Below are 25965 nucleotides of genomic sequence, written 5' to 3' on the forward strand. Positions count from 1 at the left end.
CATTTGTAATAAACTTTATTTTTATTTATTGTACAAGACTTTTGTGGTTCAATGGGACCTGAAGCAGGTTCCATAAGCAGACTCTCATCACAACTACAGCTTACAGAAGGTTTTGGTCTCAGAATGAAATTAAATACTTATGATACATTTTCATCAATATCACAATGGCAGTGTTAATCTATAAACCATCGTGCTCCGATCAAGTGCATCAACATTTCTTTTTTCTTTGTATTTGCGGTCATAACTGAGCTTGAGGATATCATTCTAATTATGTCATATTTACTAAATATCCGGTATGTGAATATGACATAATGTATGTCCATTTGGAACTGAATGCAAAGCATAAATTGCAAAAACATACCTAGATGGCTTGTAGAGGCCTATATTTAAAAACAAATTACGCTGGGTTTTTGTTGTAGATACTGTACATGCATTTCAAAATATGCTTAAATTCCTTCAGTAAGCATTATTGATTCAGTCAATTACATTCAATCTCCAAGACACGAACATGATAAGATAACACAAATATTTGGCAGAAGCATAAATCATTTAAGTCGATTGTGGATCGCTTTCCAAAAACGCATTTTTCAAACACTGATTGCTAAGCTCTCTTATTTTGTGATGATTTCAATTCAAAATACACAAACATTTACAGATATGTAAGGCATTGGAAGGCATAGCAGCTTACTACAATATCAAATAATGTAAGGATAAACCCATGCAAATTCAATTACGACTGAACAGTGTTGGCTACAATTAAATAAGCATCTGTAAGACTGAAAACTTTGAGGGTATAAATGCAAACAAAACAGTTACCGAAAATCATGTCACCAAAGGTCATACTAAGCAGCTTCTTCAAACACAAAGATAAATATAACAGAAAAGGGAATCAATGCTTTTGAAAATAAGAATTGAACTCAGATATCAAGCAATAATTGTGACATAGTCAATAGATGTGATTATAAATGCTAAATATTTGTGGGCCAAATATAACATTGGTTGAACAATATTTTTTTCATTCTCCTTACACCACTTATGGTACTTGGAGAGGGTCAGGACTGGTCAGATTCGAAGTTTAAGTCTATTGTTAACCCAACATTTCCCATAATGCAGGAATATAACATCCATAGACATACAGTGGCAAGAAAAAATATGTGAACCCTTTGGAAATACCTGGATTTCTGCATAAATTGGTCATAAATTTGATCTGATCTTCATCCAGGTCACAATAGACAAACACAGTCTGCTTAAACTAATAACACACAAACAATTCTACATTATCATGTCTTTATTGAAGACACTGTATAAACATTCACAGTGCAGGATGGAAAAAGTATGTGAACCCTTGGATTTAATAACTGGTTGACCCTTCTTTGGCAGCAATAACCTCAACCAAATGTTTTCTGTAGTTGTGGATCAGACTTGCACAACAGTCAGGAAGAATTTTGGACCACCTCTTTACAAAACTGTTTCAGTTCAGCAATATTCTTGGGATGTCTGGTGTGAATTGCTTTCTTGAGGTCATGCCACAGCATCTCAATCGGGTTGAGGTCAGGACTCTGACTGGGCCACTCCAGAAGGCATATTTTCTTCTGTTGAAGCCATTCTGTTGTTGATTTACGTATGTGTTTTGAGTCATTGTCCTGTTTCATCACCCAACTTCTGTTGAGCTTCAATTGGAGGACAGATAGCCTAACATTCTCCTGCAAAATGTATTGATAAACTTGGGAATTCATTTGGCCGTTGATGATAGCAAGTTGTCCAGGCCCAAACAACTGTAGTATCATCTGTCCACAGAATATTTTGCCAGTAGCGCTGTGGAACATCCAGGTGCACTTTTGCAAACTTCAGATGTGCAGCAATGTTTTTTTGGACAGCAGTGGCTTCTTCCGTGGTGTCCTCCCATGAACACCATTCTTGTTTAGTGTTTTACGTGTCGTAGACTCGTCAACAGAGATGTTAGCATGTTCCAGAGATTTCTGTAAGTCTTTAGCTGACACTCTAGGATTCTTCTTAACCTCATTGAGCATTCTGCACTGTGCTCTTGCAGTCATCTTTGCAGGACAGCCACTCCTAGGGAGAGTAACAACAGTGCTAAATTTTCTCCATTTATAGACAATTTGTCTTACTGTGGATTGATGAACCAGCTTTATGCAAGTCAACAATTCTTAATCTTATGTCTTCTGAATTCTCTCTTGTTAGGGGCATGGTTCCCATCAGGCAATGCTTCTTGTGAATAGTAAACTCACATTTTGTGAGGGTTTTTTATAGGTCAAGGCAGCTCTAACCAACATCTTCAATATCGTCTCATTGATTGGACTCCAGGTTAGCTACCTCCAATTAGCTTTTGGAGAAGTCATTAGCCTAGGGGTTCACATACTTTTCCCAACCTATACTGTGAATGTTTAAATGATGTATTCAATATAGACAAAAAATAGAATAATTTGTGTGTTATTAGTTTAAGCACACTATGTTTGTCTATTGTTGTGACTTAGATAAAGATCAGATCAAATTTGATGACCAATTTATGCTGAAATCCAGGTAATTCCAAAGGGTTAACATACTTTTCTTGCCATGAGATAAAGGACATTTTTTTTAAATGAATGATGTTCCTTTGACATGAAGGTCAACTATCCCTGCGTTTGGTCCCAAATTGCATAAAATGTCAAATGTACCACAAGGCTGGAGATTTAACACCAGGTTCATGTGTGAATCTATCTACTGTAATAGATCTAAAACGCTAACTAAAGAGATATTTTTATGAAAAACCATCAACATCTAATACACAAAACAACACAGTCCATTTTGACTGAAAATCACGTGAAATGTACAGTAGGCAATAAGGTCAATGTTTATGTAAAACGTTAAAAAAACGAAGCAAAATCAGGAATCAAGATAAGGAAAGTGAAAGAAGAATACTGCGTTAGCGGAAACCTTTTCAGCTAAAGTCCCGGTTGATGAGTATCATGGGGGCGACCAGGGTCCAGACATAGAGGGTGAGACACACCCAACTGGAGCTGATCTTCACCCAAACCGCCGGCCACTTGCTGGTCATGGCATTGTATTCTGCATCAGGACTATATAGGAAAAAAAGTCAGATTTCTATATTAATATCTGAACAAATGTAATGGTGTGGATCTTTAAGAGAAATATCTATGGTTGAAGTATTGCGTTGCAGCATTGCTGTGTTGCTTTGCGGTCACTTTCATGTCAGAGAGCTTGAGCTGCCTTGTGTTGCGTGAGAGAGTTTAAATATAAATGTTGAACTATAAAAGATGTGAAGAGGCGACTCCGGGATGCTGGCCTTCTAGGCAGAGTTGCAAAGAAAAACCCATATCTCAGAATGGCCAATAAAAAGAAAAGATTAAGATGGGCAAAAGAACACAAACACTTGACAGAGGAACTCTGCCTAGAAGGCCAGCATCCCGGAGTCGCCTCTTCACTGTTGACGTTGAGATGGGTGTTTTGCGGGTATTATTTAATGAAGCTGCCAGTTGAGGACTTGTGAGGCGTCTGTTTCTCAAACTAGACACTCTAATGTACTTGTCCTCTTGCTCAGATGTGCACCGGGGCCTCCAACCCCTCTTTCTATTCTGGTTAGAGACAGTTTGCTTTGTTCTGTGAAGGTGGTAGTACACAGCGTTGTACGTGATCAGTTTCTTGGCAATTTCTCGCATGGAATAGCCCTCATTTCTCAGAACAAGAATAGACTGACGAGTTTCAGAAGAAAGGTCTTTGTTTCTGGCCGTTTTGAGCCTGTAATCGAACCCACAAATGCTGATGCTCCAGATACTCAACTAGTTTAAGGCCAGTTTTATTGCCTCTTTACGCAGGATAACCGTTTTCAGCTGTGCTAACATAATTGCTAAAGGGTTTTTTAATGATCAATTAGCCTTTTAAAATGATAAACTCGGATTAGCTAACACAACGTGCCATTGGAACACAGGAGTGATGGTTGCTGATAATGGGCCTCTGAACGCCAATGCAGATATCCCATAAGAAATTAACCATTTCCAGCTACAATAGTAATTTACAACATTAACAATGTCTACACTGTATTTCTGATTAATTTGATGTTTTTTGAAAGGACAGAAAATGTGCTTTTCTTTCAAAAACAAGGAGATTTGTAAGTGACCCTAAACTTTTGAACGGTAGTGTATATACCCTATTCTATACTATTCTACTGTATCTTAGTCTGTGCCATTCTGACATTGCTCATCCATATATTTATATATTCTTAATTACATTCCTTTACTTAGATTTGTGTGTATTTGGTATATGTTGTGAAATTGTTCGATATTGCTTGTTAGATATTGTTGCACTGTCGGAACTAGAAGCACAAGCATTTCGCTACGCCCGCAATAACATCTGCTAAACACCTGTATGTGACCAATAACATTTTATTTTATTTGATTTGGAAGTCAACTTCACTTCAATCCAAATCTGCATAACCAAACTTGACACCATGGCTGTGTCTGAAAATGTTACTAGCTGTCAAATACTTGCTTCCTCCGTCCTTATTTCCTCAATTACTTTTAAAGCTCATTGGAGAAGGATGTGTGAGGGAGGGACCTTGGATCCTCTCCAAGGTCTGTCAAGAACAAATCCTCAAGGGGGAATTAAGGAAACAAGGGCGAAGGAAGCAAGGACTTGACAGCTAGTAACGTTTTCAGACGTAGCACTTCACGACGTTGGTAATCTGTGTAGTTTGGCCTTACTGACCTATACCAGTTGGTGAGAGTCATCATGATGTAGAGCGAAGCCAGGAAGAGCATGAAGTGGAAGAAGGAATAGCTGTACTGGACCATGTCCCTCTCGTTGTCCTCCACACGCCCGGGTCCATTCCTCCCCGTACCCGTCCCTCCCACCTCCTCGTCCGGTGTGCCCGCGTTACTCTCCTCCAGGGTCACCGTGTCGTTGGAGGACATGGTCAACTTGTTCACCTGGCTGGTGTTGGATGAGCGGATGCTACAAGGACGTGAGCATTTACAATCATTATAAGAATTACAATTCATGAGAAATTCTAACATTTACAATAACTTCGAAAGCATTTATAAGCATTTGTCAATATGTATAAGCATGTATAATTATTCAATAAAGTTATAATGAAGTATAACCAAAGGTATTAGATTAAAAAGTCACAATCATGGATTGGATTGATATAAAGCCCTTCAGAATGCTCAAACTGCAAACTGATATTCTAATTCCATGAACGGGGAGCGGGGGGGGGGGGGGTCACCAGTCACCAATCCACTGATACTGTGTAGCAACAACAAATTGACATTACTTATATTTCCCAAACCACTATGTGCTATAGCTGTACCAAGGTCTGCCTTGCTGACCAATCATACCTGGAGTAGAGGATGCATAGAACGAAGATGGCCAATCCCACGATGCTCTGGGCGTCCCACCACTGCAGATAGGGAGAGGACAGGATGGGCTCCTCGGTGCCGATGATCACCACGGCCGTCTGGTTCTTAATCTCCAGAGGGGCCAGCGTGGGCACCAGTGTCTGCTGGAAGATGCTCAGCAGGCTGGGGTTGCATGTCCGGTCTAAGAGGGGAATTTAAAAATATATATTTTTTTTCTTATTATTTCTTTTGTTTATATTTTAATATTAATAATGACTTTTTTAAGAGGGGGTGGTGACTTTTGAGTTTAACTTGAGCTGAACAAATACATTTGCATTTAGCGTGGAGAATGGCGATGTGTTTGCAATTCATGGGCAAATGTTTCAAAGGATGTCAGTCTGACTGAGAAGCTATTTGATCGTTCCCAATAATTATGAATATGATTGCATTTAAATGGTTAGATATATGAACAATGAACTGTTAATTTTTTGGGTATTAATGAATAATGAACATAGATGAACAAGTCAGGGAGGCAGTGCTGTTAGGTCAGCAGCTTGTATAACAGTGGCTCTGACCAGGCTCGTTGGTCATGGCAGACCAGGTCAGATACATGGTGTACATGGTCATGATGGAGGACTGCAGTAGACCAGATCGGGGCTGGGATTCCTAAAAAAACAAAACAAAGTAACTGTGATTTACAAAGGGATACCAAACATGGAAATACTGTCTGACTAGGCCTCAGTGGGGGTTTCTCCACGTAGAAAAGGGAGGATGGACCTCCGTTTTAAAACAACAATAAAAACATATTTAAAAATCCTCCTTGTAATAAATATTTTTTTAAATACTTTTAATCTGTTAACCGCCACAAGTTTTTAAATCATCAGCCGCTACTGGCAGACGTGTGTTATAATTAGGGCCTGGATTTGTTCTTGACCACATGACATTTTAGTATGTACTTTAAGCTGTACTAGGCCCACTGTGACATTTTTGATCATTTAAATTAGGCTGTGGCTGCGCCTTGCATCACAAAGTTGGTCACAACTCAGAATCAACTGAATATGAGTTGAAACTTAGTTTAGGCACGTCTCTCCACTAGATGCACACTGACTCTTGCAAATGGGTGGCAGGGTAGCAAAGTGGTTTGAGCATTGGGCCAGTAACCTAAAAGATTGCAAGTTCAAATCTCTAAGCTGGCAAGGTCAAACATCTGTTGATGTGCCCTTGAGCAAGGCACTTAGGCCTGATTGCTCCAGGGTTGCCGTTGATAATAGGGAGAGTTGGGATATCCAATTCACACGTGTATTAATACACCCTTGTACATGTGTGAAATAGGACAAATATCAGCACCCACCAAATCAGTGAGCATTCTTTGTGTCAATGGTGTACCCTTTGTTAGTCAATGTTTATCAATTCCCCGTTAAATATATACTCAGTATTGAAGTTACTGTTAATCCCCGCATTTCCCCAGTAATCTAGAATGTTTGGTTATGGTGACTTCTGCTAATTCATTGAATATAATATTATTCATTTACCATTCTCATTCTCGTAGTGGACACGTTGTTTGGAGCGCTCAATAACTGTGCAACACTTTTGATGGAGAAGCTTAGGTTTATTTCATTCTATTTACCAGTTTTCTGGCAATTTCTTAATTATCTTTGTTTGGAACACGTCTGGTTTCCCTGTATTGTCTTATCTTGTGTGAGCACATGCGCTTAAGCGCGCATAGATGTACCTGGCCTGCGTGCCAGGATAGATGTGGCTTATGGTATTTACAGTGCCTTTAGAAAGTATTCATAACCCTTGACTCCTTCCACACTTTGTTGTGTTACAGACTGAATTCTAAATGGATTACATTTATTATTTTTCACACCCATCTACACACAATATCCCATAATGACACAGTGAAAACATGTTTTTAGAATTTTTGGCAAATGTATTGAAATAGAAATACAGAAATATCTCATTTACATAAGTATTAACAGCCCTGAGTCAATACATGTTAGAATCACCATTGGGAGCGATTCCAGCTTTGACTCTTTTGGGGTAAGTCTCTAAGAGCTATGCACACCTGGATTGTACAATATGTGCCCATTATTATTTTCAACATTCTTCAAACTCTGTCAAATTGGTTGTTGATCATTGCTAGGCAACCATTTTCAAGTCTTGCCATAGATTTTCAAACAGATTTAAGTCAAAACTGTAACTTGGCCACTCAGGAACATTCATTGTCTTCTTGGTAAGCAACTCCTGTGTAGATTTGGCCTCGTGTTTTAGGTTATTTTACTGCAGAAAGGTGAATTCTTTGTGGAAATGTGGAAAGCCGACTGAACCAGCTTTTCCTCTAGGATTTTGCCTGTGCTTAACTCTACTACGTTTCTTTTTTATCCTGAAAAATTCCCCAGTCCTTAACGATTGCAAGCCTACCCATAACATAATGCAGCCACCACTATGCTTGAAAATATAGAGAGCAGCACTCAACAATGTGTTGTATTGTATATGTCTCTGGTTTACTGACCCCTGCCTGCCTTGACCTGTCTATTGCCTACTTCTGTTGGAATATTAATCTATTGTTGATTCAACGTGGTCTGCATCTGGGTCTTACCTTCATACCTGATAGTACGAACTGGCCATGACTGACCCAGCACACCCGGACCAGCTGTGCAATGCCATCTCCTCCCAAAGAGCCTCCATTGGTAGGTACGAGGTATTGCTTCGTGGGCTGATGGAGGGGGTCCAAACGTTGGCTGAGCCCCATGCCCAGGCGTTGGAAATGCTGTTAGAGCAATTCGGTGGGTAGTCTGGGGGGCAGCCTGCCACAGTGGTAACCCCACCGCCTCTCAGCAACTTGGCGGTTAGCAGCGCCGCCCCACCGGCCACTCCACCTTCCCAGGAGCTCCAATTACCTCCTCCAGAATGCTTTAATGGAGAGATGAGCACTTGTCGGGCGTTTCTAGCTCAGTGTGCCCTCATTTTCGAGATTCAGCCCTCCTCCTTCCCCTCGGATCGCTCCAAATTAGCCTACCTCATAACGCGGTTGTCTGTAAGGGCTCTCAACTGGGCTACCGCCGTATGGGAACAGCAGCCGGTCATATGCTCGAGCCTGGAGGGGTTCGTAGAAGAGGTGAGGAAGGTCGTTGATGCCCCGTTCTCCGGGAAATAAGCTGCCCGGAAGCTAATCCAGCTCCAGCAGGATGCCCGCACTGTGGCCGACTATGCGGTGGATTTCCATACGTTGGCAGCAGAGAGTGCGTGGAACTCGGAAGTATTGTTCGACATGTTCCTCCACGTTGTCTTGGAGGAGGTTAAGGACGAGCTTGCGGCTCGGTTGTTACCCACAGATTTTGACTCCCTCATCGCTTTGACCATCCGCATTGATGGCCAATTGCGGGAACAACGGATGGAGAGGAAATTTGATTTCACTCGTACGTCCAGGGATTCCACCACACCTCCGAGTCATCCCGGAAGTCTCCGACGGTCCCGTGGCCGAGAGGACCCAAGATTTCCCGACCTTCCTCGAGAGTCACCGAGGAGGGCTGAGGCACTGTATCCTGAGCCCTTGCAACTAGACAGGGCTGGTCACCAGCGGAACGGCAACACCGGATCAGCACAAGGAGCTGTCTGTATTACGGGACTTTTGGTAATTTTGTGTCTTCGTGCCAGGTAAAAGACCAGGCTCACAGGTAGGAGCGAGTACTCTGGTGGGCCATGTGGGGAACTTTTCTGCTTCCCTTACTCGTACCCCTTTTCATGTCATTCTGCTGTGGGGAAACCAGTCCAAATCTCACCGGGTCCTCATTGACTCCGGGGACGATGAGAGCTTTTTGGACGCCACTCTGGCTTCCGAGCTGAACATCCCCACTCAGCCCCTCTCCATTCCCGTGGATGTTAGAGCGTTGGACAGGCGCTCTATAGGTCGGGTCACACATAACACCACTCCCATCAACCTACGTGTGTCAGGGAATCACAGTGAGGCCATTCAGTTCCTGCTCATCAAGTCCCCCCAAATCCCCACAGTTTTGGGATTCTACTGGCTACAGCGACACAACCCACTCAACTGGTCTATGGGTGACATAATGGGCTGGAGTCCGTTCTGCCACGCCCCGTAAACACGGGCACCCTCATAGATATCCTCCTGACCAACCTGCCCTCTAAATACACCTCTGCTGTCTTCAACCAGGATCTCAGCGATCACTGCCTCATTGCCTGCGTCCGTAATGGGTCTGCGGTCAAACGTCCACCCCTCATCACTGTCAAACGCTCCCTAAAACACTTCAGCGAGCAGGCCTTTCTAATCGACCTGGCCCGGGTATCCTGGAAGGATATGGACCTCATTCCGTCAGTAGAGGATGCCTGGTTATTCTTTAAAAGTGCTTTCCTCACCATCTTAAATAAGCATGACCCATTCAAAAAATTTAGAACCAGGAACAGATATAGCCCTTGGTTCACTCCAGACCTGACTGCCCTTGACAAGCACAAAAACATCCTGTGGTGTACTCCATTAGCATCAAATAGCCCCCCAGATATGCAACTTTTCAGGGAAGTTAGGACCCAATATACACAGGCAGTTAGGAAAGCAAAGGCTAGCTTTTTCAAACAGAAATTTGCATCCTGTAGCACAAATTCCGACAAGTTCTGGGACACTGTAAAGTCTGTTGAGAATAAGAGCCCCTCCTCCCAGCTGCCCACTGCACTGAGGCTAGGAAACACTGTCACCACCGATAAATCCACGATAATTGAGAATTTCAATAAGCATTTTTCTACGGCTGGCCATGCTTTCCACCTGGCTACCCCTACCCTGGTCAACAGCCCTGCACCCCCACAGCAATTGCCCAAGCCTCCCACATTTCTCGTTCACCCAAATCCAGGTAGCTGATGTTCTGAAAGAGTTGCAAAATCTGGACCCCTACAAATCAGCGGGGCTAGACAATCTGGATCCTCTCTTTCTAAAATTATCTGCCGCAATTGTTACAACCCCTATTACTAGCCTGTTCAACCTCTCTTTTGTATCATCTAAGATCCTCAAAGACTGGAAAGCTGCCACGGTCATCCCCCTCTTCAAAGGGGGAGACACTCTAGACCCAAGCTGTTACAGACCTATATATATCCTATCCTGCCTTTCTAAGGTCTTCAAAAGCCAAGTGAACAAACAGATCACCGACCATTTCGAATCCCACATTACCTTCTCCGCGATGCAATCTGGTTTCCGAGCTGGTCATGGGTGCACCTCAGCCACGCTCAAGGTCCTAAACGATATCATAACCGCCAACGATAAAAGACAATACTGTGCAGCCGTATTCATTGACCTGGCCAAGGCTTTCGACTCTGTCAATAACCACATTCTTATCGTCAGACTCAACAGCCTTGTTTTCTCAAATGACTGCCTCTCCTGGCTCACCAACTACTTCTCAGACAGAGTTCAGTGTGTCAAATCGGAGGGCCTGTTGTACGGACCTCTGGCATTCTCTATGGGGGTGCCACAGGGTTAAAATCTCGGGCCAACTCTTTTCTCTGTATACATCAATGATGTCGCTTTTGCTGCTGGTGATCCTCTGATCCACCTCTACGCAGACAACACCATTCTGTATACTTCTGGCCTTCTTTGGACACTGTGTTAACTAACCTCCAGACGAGCTTCAATGCCATACAACTCTCCTTCCGTGGCCTCCATCTGCTCTTAATTGAAAGTGAAACTAAATACATGCTCTTCAACCTATCGCTGCCCGCACCTACCCGCCTGTCCAGCATCACTACTCTAGACGGTTCTGACTTACAATATGTGGACAACTACAAATACCTAAGTGTCTGGTTAGACTGTAAACTCTCCTTCCAGACTCACATTAAGCATCTCCAATCCAAAATTAAATCTACAATCGGCTTCCTATTTCGCAAAACAAAGCATCCTTCACTCATGCTGCCAAACATACCCTCGTAAAAGTGACTATCCTACCGATCCTTGACTTCGGTGATGTCATTTACAAAATAGCCTCCAACACTCTACTCAGCAAACTGGATGCAGTCTATCACAGTGACATCCGTTTTGTCACCAAAGCCCCATATACTACCCACCACTGCGACTGTCACGATCGCTGTCTTGAAAATGACCGGACCAAGGTGCAGCGTTGTGAGTGTACATTTTCTTTATTTCTTTAAATGTCGCCGACAATAATTAACAATAACGAACATGAAGCTCTGTGAGGCTATACCTGCATCAAACGAAGACAACCCACAAATACAAAAGGAAAAAAGGCTGCCTAAGTAGGATTCCCAATCAGAGACAGCTGTCAATCGTGTTCTCTGATTGGGAATCATACTTAGGCAGCCTTTTTCACTCATGTGTTTTGTGGGTAGTTGTTTTCTGTATAGTTTATGCACCTTACAGAACTGTTTAGGTTTTTTCACTTTGTTATTTTGTTCAAGTGTTTTGGTTCATTTTTATTTTATTTTTTATTTGATCCTTTATTGAACTAGGCAAGTCAGTTAAGAACAAATTCTTATTTTCAATGACGGCCTAGGAACAGTGGGTTAACTGCCTGTTCAGGGGCAGAACGACAGATTTGTACCTTGTCAGCTCGGGTATTTGAACTTGCAACCTTCCGGTTACTAGTCCAATGCTCTAACCAACGCTCTAACCACTAGGCTACCCTACTTACCATATGCGTTTTTGTCCGATCCTCATTACGATGAGAGCCGTGACAATGACCTGTATGCTCTCATTGGCTGGCCCTCACTTCATATTCGTCGCCAAACCCACTGGCTCCAGGTCATCTATAAGTCTTTGCTAGGTAAAGCCCCGCCTTATCTAAGCTCACTGGTCACCATAACAGCACCCACCCATAGCACACGCTCCAGCAGATATATTTCACTGGTCACACCCAAAGCCAATTCCTCCTTTGGTTGCCTTTCCTTCCAGTTCTCTGCTGCCAATGACTGGAACGAATTGCAAAAATCACTGAAGCATCAGCTGTCAGAGCAGCTCACAGATATTGCACTTGTACATAGCTCATCTGTAAATAGCCCATCCAACTACCTCATCCCCATATTGTTATTTATTTGTTTTGCTCCTTTGCACCCCAGTATCTCTACTTGCACATTAATCTTCTGCACATCTATCACTCCAGTGATTAATTGCTAAATTGTAATTACTTCGCCACTACAGCTTATTTATTTCCTTACCTCCCTGATTTTACCTCATTTGCACACACTGTATAAAGATTTTTTCTATTGTTTTATTGACTGTACTTTTGTTTATGTGTATCTCTGTGTTGTTGTTTGTGTTGCACTGCTTTTCTTTATCTTGGCCAGGTCGAAGTTGTAAATGAGAAAATGTTCTCAACTGGCCTACCTGGTTAAATAAAGGTTAAATAGTTCAATTGAAGTCGGCGCAACCAGCCCCGGGATGTCTTCCTGGGCCCTCTGAGGTGGTTCCAGATCTCTCCGCCATTCCCGCGGAGTACCAGGATCTCCGGGAGGTGTTCAGCAAGTCCCGGGCCATTTCCCTTCCGCCGCGCCGCCCCTATGACTTCGGGATTGACCTTCTCCATATCACCACGCCGCCCCAGGGGCATCTGTACTCGCCTCCAAGGCTATGGAGGACTACATTGGGCACTCCCTAGCTACTGGAATTATCCATCCCTCTTCCTCTCCCGCTGTCTTGTCCTTCATCTCCACGAAGAAGAACCCTGCGTCCGTGCATTGACTACCGGGGCTCAGTGACATCACTGTAAAGAACCGTTATCCCCTACCACTCTTTTCCTCTGCCTTCGAGCTGCTCCAGGGGGCCAATGAGTTCTCCAAGCTGGATCTACGTAACGGCTACCACGTGGTGTGGATACGAGAGTGGGATGAGTGGAAGACCGCCTTTAACACAGCCAGCGGCCACTACGAATATCTGGTCATGCCCTTTGGCCTCACCAACGCCCCTGCCGTGTTCCAGGCTCTGATGAATGACGTTCTCCGCGACATGCTGAACCAGTTCGCCTTCGTCTACATTGATGACATCGTCTTCTCCCGCGCCTTCTGGAGAACCAGTTGTTTGTTAAGGCGGAAAAGTGCGAGCTCCATCGCTCCACCATTCCCTTTCTGGGCTACATCATCTCTGCTGGGAGTGTTAACGATGGATCCCGAGAAGGTGAAAGCGGTGGTGGGTTGGTTTCAGCCTACGTCCAGGGTGCAGCTCGTACCCTTTGTATACAGCACACCTTTCAGCCCTTTTTCTCCCATTCTCTGTTTGTCTGTTGCCAGTTCGTCTAGTTTGTTCAAGTCAACCAGTGTTTTGTGTCTCAGCTCCTGTTTTTTCCAGTCTCTCTTTTCTCACCCTCCTGGTTTTTGACCCTTGTATGTCCTGACTCCGAGCCCGCCTGCCTGACCCCTCTGCTTGCCCCTGACCCTGCCTGCCTGCCGACCTGCACCTTTGCCCCCCTCTCGATTACCGACCTCTGTCTTACCCTGAGCCTGCCTGCCGTCCGGTACCATTGCCCCACCTCTGGTTCACTGACCCCTGCCTGCCTTGACCTGTCTATTGCCTCCCCCTGTTGGAATATTAAACTATTGGTTATTCGAAGTGGTCTGCATCTGGGTCTTACCTTCATGCCTGATATGTGCCTTTGTAGTGACTAGGTGTATTTATACACCATCCAAAGTGTAATTAATATCTTCCCCATGCTTAAAGGGATATCCCACTCAATATTCACTTATTTTCTTCCAATAGGTACCCTTCTTTGCGAGGCATTGGAAAACCTCCCTGGTCTTTGTGGTTGAATCTGTATTTGAAATTCACTGCTCGACTGAGGGACCTTACATATAATTATTTGTGTGGGTTACAGGGATGAGGTAGTCATTCAAAAATCATGGTAAACACTATTATTGAAAAATTAAAGGAGAGCTGCACACTCTAGGAGCTCAGATGCAATAATTGAATAACCAACGTTTCGACAGACAAGCTGTCTTCATCAGGGTATATAACACTATTATTGCACAAAGAGTGAGTCCATGCAACTTATTAAGCACATGTTTACTCTTGAACTTATTTAGGCTTTCCACAACAATGGGTTGAATACTTGACTCAAGTTATTTCAGCTTTCCATTTTTGTACAAATTACATTATGATGTATTGTGTATAGGCCAGTGACAAAATAATCTACATTTAATACATTTTAAATTCAGGCTGTAACACAACAAAATGTGGGAAAAGTCAAGGGGCGTGAATACTTTCTGAAGGCACTGTAAAGTGCCCGCTTGGGTATGTTCTGGTCAGTTCTGTTTGACAATTCGTTTGGGTAGGATGCAACTGAGTGTAGTAGACCCCACCTGTTTCTTTATGCTTAGGACAGGTTATGTCTGATAGGAGGCTTTTTTCTTTTTCAATACTGACATTTTGAAGTCAGATATTTGTAAATATATATACTTGTGAATTGATCACCGTCATCACCAGCGCTGTCTAAATAAATACAACATTAATTTCCACCTCTACCTCGTGCTGATTTTTTTTGTCCTTGCGACTGCTACAAGGTCCCTATTTTACACTCTAAGAGTCCTATCTGTTGAATGAGGGCTCACCTGTACTCTGGGCATGATAGACACAACAGAGGCTACGGCACAGAGGAGCAAGTTGAAGCTGATGAAGAACTTGTTGAGTAGACAGCCCTCTGACCGAGTGTAGAACATGTACATCAGGATGATAACGATAAAGGCCATGACGTAGTTGAGTCCAGTTACAGCGAGCAAGGCTAGAGACGAGAGGATAGACCGAATCAGATTCAAGTTGCGTTGTTATTATGAAGCAGAACATATTCTGTCTAAGAGCATTATACAGAGTGTGAGCACTATTGACATCTGCACTTACTGTATGTTACGGTTACCATTTATTTAGCTGGTATTTACTTAATACAGTAATTACTCTTTTGGAATCATTCAAATAATTACTGTTATGTGCTATTTGGTACCAGGTAGTTACCAATTGTGGTGAATTGATATCACTTACTTAAAAAAAAGGTGAATACTTGCTAAAACATCAAACTAAACCTCCCATCAGCATTCCTAATCACCAAAACATCATTCATTTGGCTAATCAGTCTGACTGTTTGAGTGTGTGTGTGTTTATGTTCTTTTCACCCCCGCTTTCATTTTATTGCTTTACTGTTTACTAAGTGTGTTGCGATCGTAAGTGGATTTAAAAGTGGATTTGATTTGCCAGGAAGACTCACCTGCGTACCAGCCCCTGGAGTTCCCTCTCTCCATGTTGTCCACCCAGGATTCATTCCAGGAGTGGGCAAAGTCCACCAGCAGAACCAGCTGGATCAGGATGAAGCAGAACGCCCCACAGGTACCCACCACAAACCACGCTACACACACACACACACACACACACACACACACACACACACACACACACACACACACACACACACACACACACAGAGACCATCATCACATGACACTTAAAAATAAAGAAATTAATTATACTTTTTTTACCACCTTTTCTCCCCAATTTAGCGATATCCAATTGCAATCCAAATGCGATCTTGTCTCATTGCTGCAGCTCCCCAACGGGCTCAGGAGAGGCGAAGGTCGAGTCATGCGTCCTCCGAAACATGACCCACCAATCCACGCTTCTTAACACCCACCGGAATCCAGCCGCTCCAATGTTTCGGGGGAAACACCGCTCAACTGATGACCGAAGTCAGCCTGCAGGCGCCTGGCCCGCCAGAAGGAGTCGCTAGAGCGCCATGAGTCAAGTAAAACCCCCACGGCCAAACCCTCCCCTAACCCGGACAACGCTGGGCCAATTGTTCGCCGCCCTATGGGACTCCCGGTCACGGCCGGTTGTGACAAAGCCTGGGAAAGAACCCGGGTCTGTAGTGATACCAATCGGGAGGCCCTCATCATTATATTACACGTATCAACAAGCAGTTTCAAAAAATATTACTATTACATGATTATCATTGTGTATATCAATAATTAATAGTGTTAATATTACACTACATTTTAATATCAAAGACTAATTGTATATCACTCATGTATACTGATTGTGCATGGTATGCATGGTTAAAGGCTGCATTGATAAATCATAATAATATACAAATATCAACTATCACAAAATAATCTATGACAGAAAGGATTTAAATTGTGTCATTCTTACTGCGAGTAAAAGGCCCTTCAGGAATGTAAAAGGCACCGACTGTCACGGCAACCATGCCAGCCACCTTAAAGAACCAAAACCTGTGGGGGGAGAGGTAATTTATCAACTAGTAAATATACGTGAATAGGCTTATGTCTAGCTGCTACGGAAAACTCTAGTTCAGTTATTCTCCTCGGGTTCCTCGGCACGGTGGCCTGAAGCACGTTAGCCGAGTGACCCGTTGTGTATGAGATTATTTCACTAATATTGCCCTTGGTTGCGGCAGTGTGATAATCATATGAGTGAAAGTTGTCAGTGTCTTACCAGTCCCCCATTATGAGAATTGTTAAGTTACAAGCAGTGTACATGCTTTTTTGAGGTAGCACATTACAATCGTACCTGTATATGGGTTGAAAATGGCAGATTTGGGCACTATTTTAAACTTCTTTGGGATAGGGGGCGTTATTTTGACGTCCGGATGAAAAGCGTGCCCAAAGTAAACTGCCTGCTACTCAGGCCCAGAAGCTAGGATACACATTGGTAGATTTGGATAGAAAACACTCTAAAGTGTCTAAAACTGTTAAAATAATGTATGTGAGTATAACAGAACTTATTTGGCTGGCGAAACCCAGAGGACAAATCTTGTTGTTGTTGAGGTGACTGTGTTTTCTATTGGTTTTCTATGGGAAACTAGATTTATGAGGCACCTGTGGTTGCAGTTATTTTGGCTTCCACGAGATGTCAACAGTCTTTAGAAATTGGTTGATGTTTTTCCTTTGAGAAATGAAGAAGTACGGCTGTTCAGACTGAGTGTCAAGACAAGTGTACTTTAGTTTGGTGGCACGCGCTCCACGTTGATTTTATCCGCTATTGAACACAGTATATTCCGTCTTAAATTTTATCGATTATTTACGTTTTAGGATACCTAAAGTTGGATTAGGAAATTCCTTCCCGCTAAAAGGATTTGACCCCTAAGAAGTTTTAACGTTTATTTAACTAGGCAAGTCAGTTAAGAACAAATTCTTATTTTCAATGACTGTCTAGGAACAGTGGGTTTACTGCCTTGTTCAGGGGCAGAACGACAGATTTTTACCTTGTCAGCTCGGGGATTTGATCTTGCAACCTCTCAGTTACTAGGCCAATGCTCTAACCACTAGGCTACCTAGCCGCCCCATAAACACCTTAATTGGAATACAGTGGCTGTACAGTAACATGCTATACATGACGTAAGAGCCCTGGCTCTGCGCTTCACAGCGCTGTGTGGGTTTTGACTGACAGACGTTTTGAACTTGAGCATCTCACGCGACAAGAAGTTGCCCCCATCCCTCCTGCTAGTTTGGCAAACTTGCACATACTTTATTGTCTGTAAATGCTGGGAAATTCTGTAAATTAAGGAGGACAATGTATTTTGAAAGATGAGACGTTGAGGATTATAATAAATACCGCTTTGATGTCATAAAAGCAAGCCAAACAGCCGTGAGTCCAAATGTGCACTTCACATTTACATACAGTGGGGCAAAAAAGTATTTAGTCAGCCACCAATTGTGCAAGTTCTCCCACTTAAAAAGATGAGAGAGGCCTGTAATTTTCGTCATAGGTACACTTAAACTATGACAGACAAAATGAGGGGAAAAAATCCAGAAAATCACATTGTAGGATTTTTGCAAATTATGGTGGAAAATAAGTATTTGGTCACCTACAAACAAGCAACATTTCTGGCTCTCACAGACCTGTAACTTCTTCTTTAAGAGGCTCCTCTGTCCTCCACTTGTTACCTGTATTAATGGCACCTGTTTGAACTTGTTATCAGTATAAAAGACACCTGTCCACAACCTCAAACAGTCACACTCCAAACTCCACTATGGCCAAGACCAAAGAGCTGTCAAAAGGACACCAGAAACAAAATTGTAGACCTGCACCAGGCTGGCAAGACTGAATCTGCAATAGGTAAGCAGCTTGGTTTGAAGAAATCAACTGTGGGAGCAATTATTAGGAAATGGAAGACATACAAGACCACTGATAATCTCCCTCGATCTGCGGCTCCACGCAAGATCTCACCCCGTGGGGTCAAAATGATAACAAGAACGGTGAGCAAAAATCCCAGAACCACACGGGGGGACCTAGTGAATGACCTGCAGAGAGCTGGGACCAAAGTAACAAAGCCTACCATCTGTAACACACTACGCCGCCAGGGACTCAAATCCTGCAGTGCCAGACGTGTCCCCCTGCTTAAGCCAGTACATGTCCAGACCCGTCTGAAGTTTGCTAGAGAGCATTTGGATGATCCAGAAGAAGATTGGGAGAATGTCATATGGTCAGATCAAACCAAAATATAACTTTTTGGTAAAAACTCAACTCGCTGTGTTTGGAGGACAAAGAATGCTGAGTTGCATCCAAAGAACACCAGTATTGAGATAAACTTTTGTTATTGACCAAATACTTATTTTCCACCATAATTTGCAAATAAATTCATTAAAAACCCTACAATGTGATTTTCTGGAATTGTTTTCTCTAATTTTGTCTGTCATAGTTGAAGTGTACCTATGATGAAAATTACAGGCCTCTCTCATCTTTTTAAGTGGGAGAACTTGCACAATTGGTGGCTGACTAAATACTTTTTTGCCCCACTGTATCATGAAACTCATGTCATATACTGTAGTGTCAACATTTATGATCACTTTGCTCGATGTACAGTTACAAGATGACATGGTGTTATACCATTGGTTGTTCTGAACAGAATGAGCCTATTGTGATTTTTTTTTTGTTGTCTTGGCACACACACCTTTCTATGGGCACCAAAATGAAGATCTGTTTCCATTAATTACACTGTGAAAGCCTAAAGGTGTAATTTCGGATATTTTATAACTTAGCTACTCACGTTGGCAATAGACCACGCTTTCGAATGATGCCCATCTGAACCAGATTGCGATTCATAATGGACCGTTTTTTTGGATTGTATAAACAACATCAGTAATTGTGTGAGAGCGGAGACGCACGGTTGTGTTACAAACAAAACAACTACAAGTGCGCTTGCTCTGGTTCCTCAACGGCAGGAGGAGGAGAAAGCAAAACAACAACAAAAACGCATAGTTGAAGATTCTTCTTTGAGTCATAAAAGTGCCATGAAATGACTTAGGAACTGTGCACACTTTGGAGAGGTGTGTGGCTACTTGGAGACACCGGGTTAGTCCTCTCACTCTAACTCTTGTCATGTTTTTTGTCTTATGTTGCACCTACCACACATTTTACAGGAATATTCTTAACATGTTACTGGTGAAAAGTACAGTAAATGTCAACTTAACATAAAATCAACAGTGTAATGTTTGGATTCAGTCTTGTGTCAGGTGAACTGTTGTGTCCTCACCTTTGGTCTAATCATTTTACCATAATCTCAAACTGTTCCCTTTCCACTGCTACCATGGTTATGCATAGGCTTTCCATATTTCTTCTGTAAGAAACATGTCAATTCAGCCCTACCCATATAGACCAATTCCCACATGTGTAAAAGGTTACTAATAAAAGGTATTCAACGAAATACTGACTTTAAAGTCAAAGTTGGCATTTAAGTTTAATTACATGTAGTAATAAGTAGCATGTGGGCCCTTTTTATTTTTCTGATGGGTGCGTTGCGTTATGAGGTGGTTACCCGTTGTGGATGGCGGAGCGCGGGTCACGACTGTTCTTCACGTTGATCATGATCAGAGCGAACGCCAGGAAACACATGCTCATTCCGAAGCACACCCGGTACACGGCTTTATAGCCCACTAAGATCGTACAGTTGATGTTTCCATTGATGCCTGCTCCGTCTTCACAGAACCCAGGAATCTACAGGCACAGACGGACATAGGCACAAACCATTCAGGTAAGTCTTATCTACTGTCCATTTCCATAGTCTGGCTGTGCGAGTCTGCAACATTACATTTTTGCTTTGGTACTGTAAATCAACAAGTTGGCTACTATCAGTACTGTACCACAAAACTGTCACAATTTATAAGTAACCAACCATAGTCATTCAACATTCCCATTTGGAATGAATATATGTCAATGTTTCAATTTAGACAGAGTTGCAATGTTAATGCAACCTTAACATACAGTAAGGTTGCATTGGAAGTTGCAACTCTGTGTGTAGGCCCCCACCGTTTTAGGTATGTGTGACTTGACTCTTTTCACCAATAGCCTCCCCATGTTTTCAAGCATTATTAAAGTAACAAATGATCATTCACCATATACACAAACATCTACTGACACAGCATGATTCATCGTCTCCATAACACCTCCACACACACACACACTTCATGTCTCACTCAGGAAGTGTGTGTATGAATTCAATTGATTGGCCCGTCTCCTACCTTTTTTAGCTGCTCGTCCACTCCTGGTGACAGCATGATACAGGCTATAATGGTCCCTAGCAACAGGATGAAGGCGTAGATGACTCGCGTTACCGTGGAGTTCTTGCTCTGGGGACAACATCTGCACAACAAGCATGTCGCACTGCTACACAGACACGGCACCTAGAGGGAAATAGAGGAGGGAAAACCATTGTCAAACATTCCTGTGCGGTTGTAGATACAGGGGGGAAATCATTGCGAAACGTTCCCCTAACATTGTAGGTCAGCTAGGGACAAGCCAGAGTCAGTGCAGACACTGAATGGACTGATTAACCTTCGTCTTGGCACTTGAAACACTACATACTGCAGCAATGTGGTGGTAGGCCTGAACCTAATCCAAACGCAATAAAAACAAGTCAACAACTGTCTTTTTGACCGTGGGGGTAAAATCAAGTGTACTTATTCAACCAAGACAGAGAAACAAAAAACATGTCTAATCCACCACAACAGTGATACAACAGTGTTACAGTAACCATTACAAAGGCATCACGGCATTGTACCTTTAAGACACCTGACTCAGTCAGCCCTAAGTAGCCTACTAGCTTGTAAACAACGTAATACCCCAGGCAGACAGACACAAGGTCAGCTTAGCCATGGGTAGCCAGAATATGGGCAAGCCGGCAAGACAAATCTTTTACACATGACTGATGAGAACCCTTACCTGTTCACCGGATGTGCTACCTGTCCCAGACCTGCTGTTTTCAACTCTCTAGAGACAGCAGGAGCAGTAGAGATACTCTCAATGATCGGCTATGAAAAGCCAACTGACATTTACTCCTGAGGTGCTGACTTGCTGCCCCCTCGACAACTACTGTGATTATTATTATTTGACCATGCTGGTCATTTATGAACATTTGAACATCTTGGCCATGTTCTGTTATAATCTCCACCCGGCACAGCCAGAAGAGGACTGGCCACCCCTCATAGCCTGGTTCCTCTCTAGGTTTCTTCCTAGGTTTTGGCCTTTCTAGGGAGTTTTTCCTAGCCACCGTGCTTCTACACCTGCATTGCTTGCTGTTTGGGTTTTAGGCTGGGTTTCTGTACAGCACTTTGAGATATCAGCTGATGTAAGAAGGGCTATATAAATAAATTTGATTGGATTTGATGAGGCCTTCCTGTGGTTAACATAATCTTGACCTGCTTTAGCTGGGTCAATGTGGAGAAGAACCAGGAATCACAACTGGACTGTCTAATAGCTAGACAGTTAAAATGGAGGTCGGAAGGCATTGGATTAGGCTTGTTGTTGTATGCGTTTGTCTCAATCCCAGTACTACTCCCCAGCAAAGCCTAAATTCATATGTCTAGCGGCATGTACTAGAGTAGCTACTGAACGTCCTGGCCTACTAATGTTTTTGAAACTATTCATGGCAACGTTGTGTGGTGGATGTGTATTTGGTTGCTTGGCCGACACTTATTAGTTGGGTCTGAGATAAAGTACGACTGTATAACTTATCTCTGAGCTGCGCCCAATGCAGGACAAATGCCCCTTTGTCCTCTTGTTGTTACATCATAACATATTTTGCTCTAGTCTCTAGTCTAGGCTATAATATGACGTCTCTAGTCTAGGCTATAATATGACGATAACACTGTATGAGATTGACAGAGATACATGTATTACATGTAGACTATTATATGTACGTTATTCCATGTAGACTATTATATGTACGTTATTCCATATAGACTATTATATGTACTTTATTCCATGTAGACTATTATATGTATGTTATTCCATGTAGACTATTATATGTACGTTATTCCATGTAGACTATTATATGTACGTTATTACATGTAGACTATTATATGTTCTTTATTACATGTAGACTATTATATGTCTGTTATTCCATGTAGACTATTATATGGATGTTATTCCATGTAGACTATTCTGTATGTTATTACATGTAGACTATTATATGTACGTTATTACATGTAGACTATTATATGTCTGTTATTCCATGTAGACTATTATATGTACGTTATTACATAGACTAGTATATGTCTGTTATTCCATGTAGACTATATGTTTGTTATTACATGTAGACTATTATATGTACGTTATTCCATGTAGGCTATTATATGTCCCTTATTACATGTAGACTATTATATGTACGCTATTCCATGTAGACTATTATATGGAAATTATTCCATGTAGACTATTATATGTTTGTTATTACATGTAGACTATTATATGTTTGTTATTACATGTAGACTATTTTATGTACGTTATTCCATGTAGACTATTATGTATGTTATTACATGTAGACTATTACATGTACGTTATTACATGTAGACTATTATATGTCTGTTATTCCATGTAGACTATTATATGTACATTATTACATAGACTATTATATGTCTGTTATTCCATGTAGACTATATGTTTGTTATTACATGTAGACTATTATATGTACGTTATTCCATGTAGACTATTATATGTCCGTTATTACATGTAGACTATTATATGTACGCTATTCCATGTATACTATTATATGTACGTTATTCCATGTAGACTATTATATGTACGTTATTCCATGTAGACTATTATATGTACGTTATTCCATGTAGACTATTATATGTATTTTATTCCATGTAGACTATTATATGTAAGTTATTCCATGTAGACTATTATATGTTTGTTATTACATGTAGACTATTATATGTTTGTTATTCCATGTAGACTATTACATGTAGACTATTATATGTACGTTATTCCATGTAGACTATTATATGTCTGTTATTACATGTAGACTATTATATGTTCGTTATTCCATGTAGACTATTATATGTACGTTATTCCACGTAGACTATTATAGGGAAGTTATTCCATGTAGACTATTATATGTCCGTTATTACATGTAGACAATTATGTACATTATTACATATAGACTATTGTATGTATGTTATTCCATGTAGACTATTATATGTACGTTATTACATAGACTAGTATATGTCTGTTATTCCATGTAGACTATATGTTTGTTATTACATGTAGACTATTATATGGATGTTATTCCATGTAGACTATTATGTATGTTATTACATGTAGACTATTATATGTACGTTATTACATGTAGACTATTATATGTCTGTTATTCCATGTAGACTATTATATGTACGTTATTACATAGACTAGTATATGTCTGTTATTCCATGTAGACTATATGTTTGTTATTACATGTAGACTATTATATGTACGTTATTCCATGTAGGCTATTATATGTCCCTTATTACATGTAGACTATTATATGTACGCTATTCCATGTAGACTATTATATGGAAATTATTCCATGTAGACTATTATATGTTTGTTATTACATGTAGACTATTATATGTTTGTTATTACATGTAGACTATTTTATGTACGTTATTCCATGTAGACTATTATGTATGTTATTACATGTAGACTATTACATGTACGTTATTACATGTAGACTATTATATGTCTGTTATTCCATGTAGACTATTATATGTACATTATTACATAGACTATTATATGTCTGTTATTCCATGTAGACTATATGTTTGTTATTACATGTAGACTATTATATGTACGTTATTCCATGTAGACTATTATATGTCCGTTATTACATGTAGACTATTATATGTACGCTATTCCATGTATACTATTATATGTACGTTATTCCATGTAGACTATTATATGTACGTTATTCCATGTAGACTATTATATGTACGTTATTCCATGTAGACTATTATATGTATTTTATTCCATGTAGACTATTATATGTAAGTTATTCCATGTAGACTATTATATGTTTGTTATTACATGTAGACTATTATATGTTTGTTATTCCATGTAGACTATTACATGTAGACTATTATATGTACGTTATTCCATGTAGACTATTATATGTCTGTTATTACATGTAGACTATTATATGTTCGTTATTCCATGTAGACTATTATATGTACGTTATTCCACGTAGACTATTATAGGGAAGTTATTCCATGTAGACTATTATATGTCCGTTATTACATGTAGACAATTATGTACATTATTACATATAGACTATTGTATGTATGTTATTCCATGTAGACTATTATATGTACGTTATTACATGTAGATTGCTCCACATACATATTATGGCAACAGTTTAAGCATGCCATGGTCTTTGTTTTTGGACTAGGACAAGGCAGCAAGCACTGTTAATCCAATTAATCATGAGTAGAGCAGATGACCAGTAGTAGTATGATTAACCCTTTAGGACTTACAGTAGCCCCATAATATGTGTGTATTGTGGGCTACTTGGGAGAGGAAAATAGTTTGTTTCCCTTTTCCCTATGAAAATGTATATTCTAGTCTATAACTGTGAACACATATTGAGACCTGACATTTGTGGAGACCAGAGCAAGCCAGAGCAAAAGCAGAGGCAAATCAAAACCTTGTTTTTCACACAAGCAGATACATAACCAACTCCTAGTCAATCACATAGGCTACCACCATTCGAGTCCGCTAGTTCAGGTAATTCGTTTCAAGATGAGTGGCAGGCGCTTGCGCCTCCTCATGATTCTGACCTGTTGCTTACGTCACATCATCCTGACAACCTTGTATGAGTTCAGTCGAAGATTGATACTATGCCATTCTTTATGTTTGTCACATATGTCAACCTGGTTCTTGTGCACAAATATGTTCGTGATATCATATGAGAAGAAACGTACCCAGCTTGCGACAGAAAAGGCCGCCAAAACAGCTCCCATAATATTCCAGTTTCGGCTAAATCTATAGCGTTTTTCTTCCAGTAACGGCACCCGTTACGTTTCTGTCCCTCCAGGTTGAATTGTAAATGTAGATACAATTAGAGTACCAACTTTTGAAAATTGTAAATATTTGAATTAAACGATTTTGTTGTCGTGTCGTACAGGCGAGCCCTACTTCTTCAACTCGCGCAATCGTCTATGCTTTCTTGGTTACTGCAAACAGGGATACTTGGGACGTCCACACCCTAAATCCTAACCTTAACCATTATCCTAACCCTAACCTGAACAACAACCCTTACCTAACCCAAACCTTAACCTTTACTTTAACCGTTATAGATGTCAACTTCAGTGTGGGGACGTCAGAGTATGGACCTCTAAAGGATACCACATAGCAAGG

The 25965-nt window shown here is 41.3% G+C and overlaps 1 protein-coding gene across 1 annotated transcript; it reads right to left on the reverse strand.

Annotated features, from left to right (window-relative positions):
* LOC115142824 (serine incorporator 1-like) lies at positions 1–25965 on the reverse strand. Its single transcript, XM_029682591.2, has 10 exons — positions 25530–25965; positions 20817–20978; positions 20114–20292; positions 16489–16568; positions 15554–15691; positions 14907–15076; positions 5927–6017; positions 5352–5553; positions 4723–4968; positions 1–3077 (listed from the first exon to the last, which is right to left on the reverse strand). The coding sequence occupies exons 1-10, from the start codon at positions 25566–25568 to the stop codon at positions 2939–2941; spliced, it is 1446 nt and encodes a 481-aa protein (XP_029538451.1). The 5' UTR covers positions 25569–25965; the 3' UTR covers positions 1–2938.

Source organism: Oncorhynchus nerka, linkage group LG15 (assembly GCF_034236695.1).
Source record: "Oncorhynchus nerka isolate Pitt River linkage group LG15, Oner_Uvic_2.0, whole genome shotgun sequence".
Lineage (NCBI taxonomy): Eukaryota > Metazoa > Chordata > Actinopteri > Salmoniformes > Salmonidae > Oncorhynchus > Oncorhynchus nerka.

What these genes read in the sequence shown, in the direction of transcription:
- LOC115142824 (XM_029682591.2), bottom strand. Translation starts at nt 25,568, where the DNA reads ATGGGAGCTGTTTTGGCGGCCTTTTCTGTCGCAAGCTGG. An exon ending in CCTTTTCTGTCGCAAGCTGG is followed by an intron (nt 20,979 to 25,529) that starts GTACGTTTCTTC and finishes ATTTCCCTCTAG; the next exon opens with GTGCCGTGTCTGTGTAGCAG. An exon ending in CTATCATGCCCAGAGTACAG is followed by an intron (nt 6,018 to 14,906) that starts GTGAGCCCTCAT and finishes TTGTTTTTTTAG; the next exon opens with GAATCCCAGCCCCGATCTGG.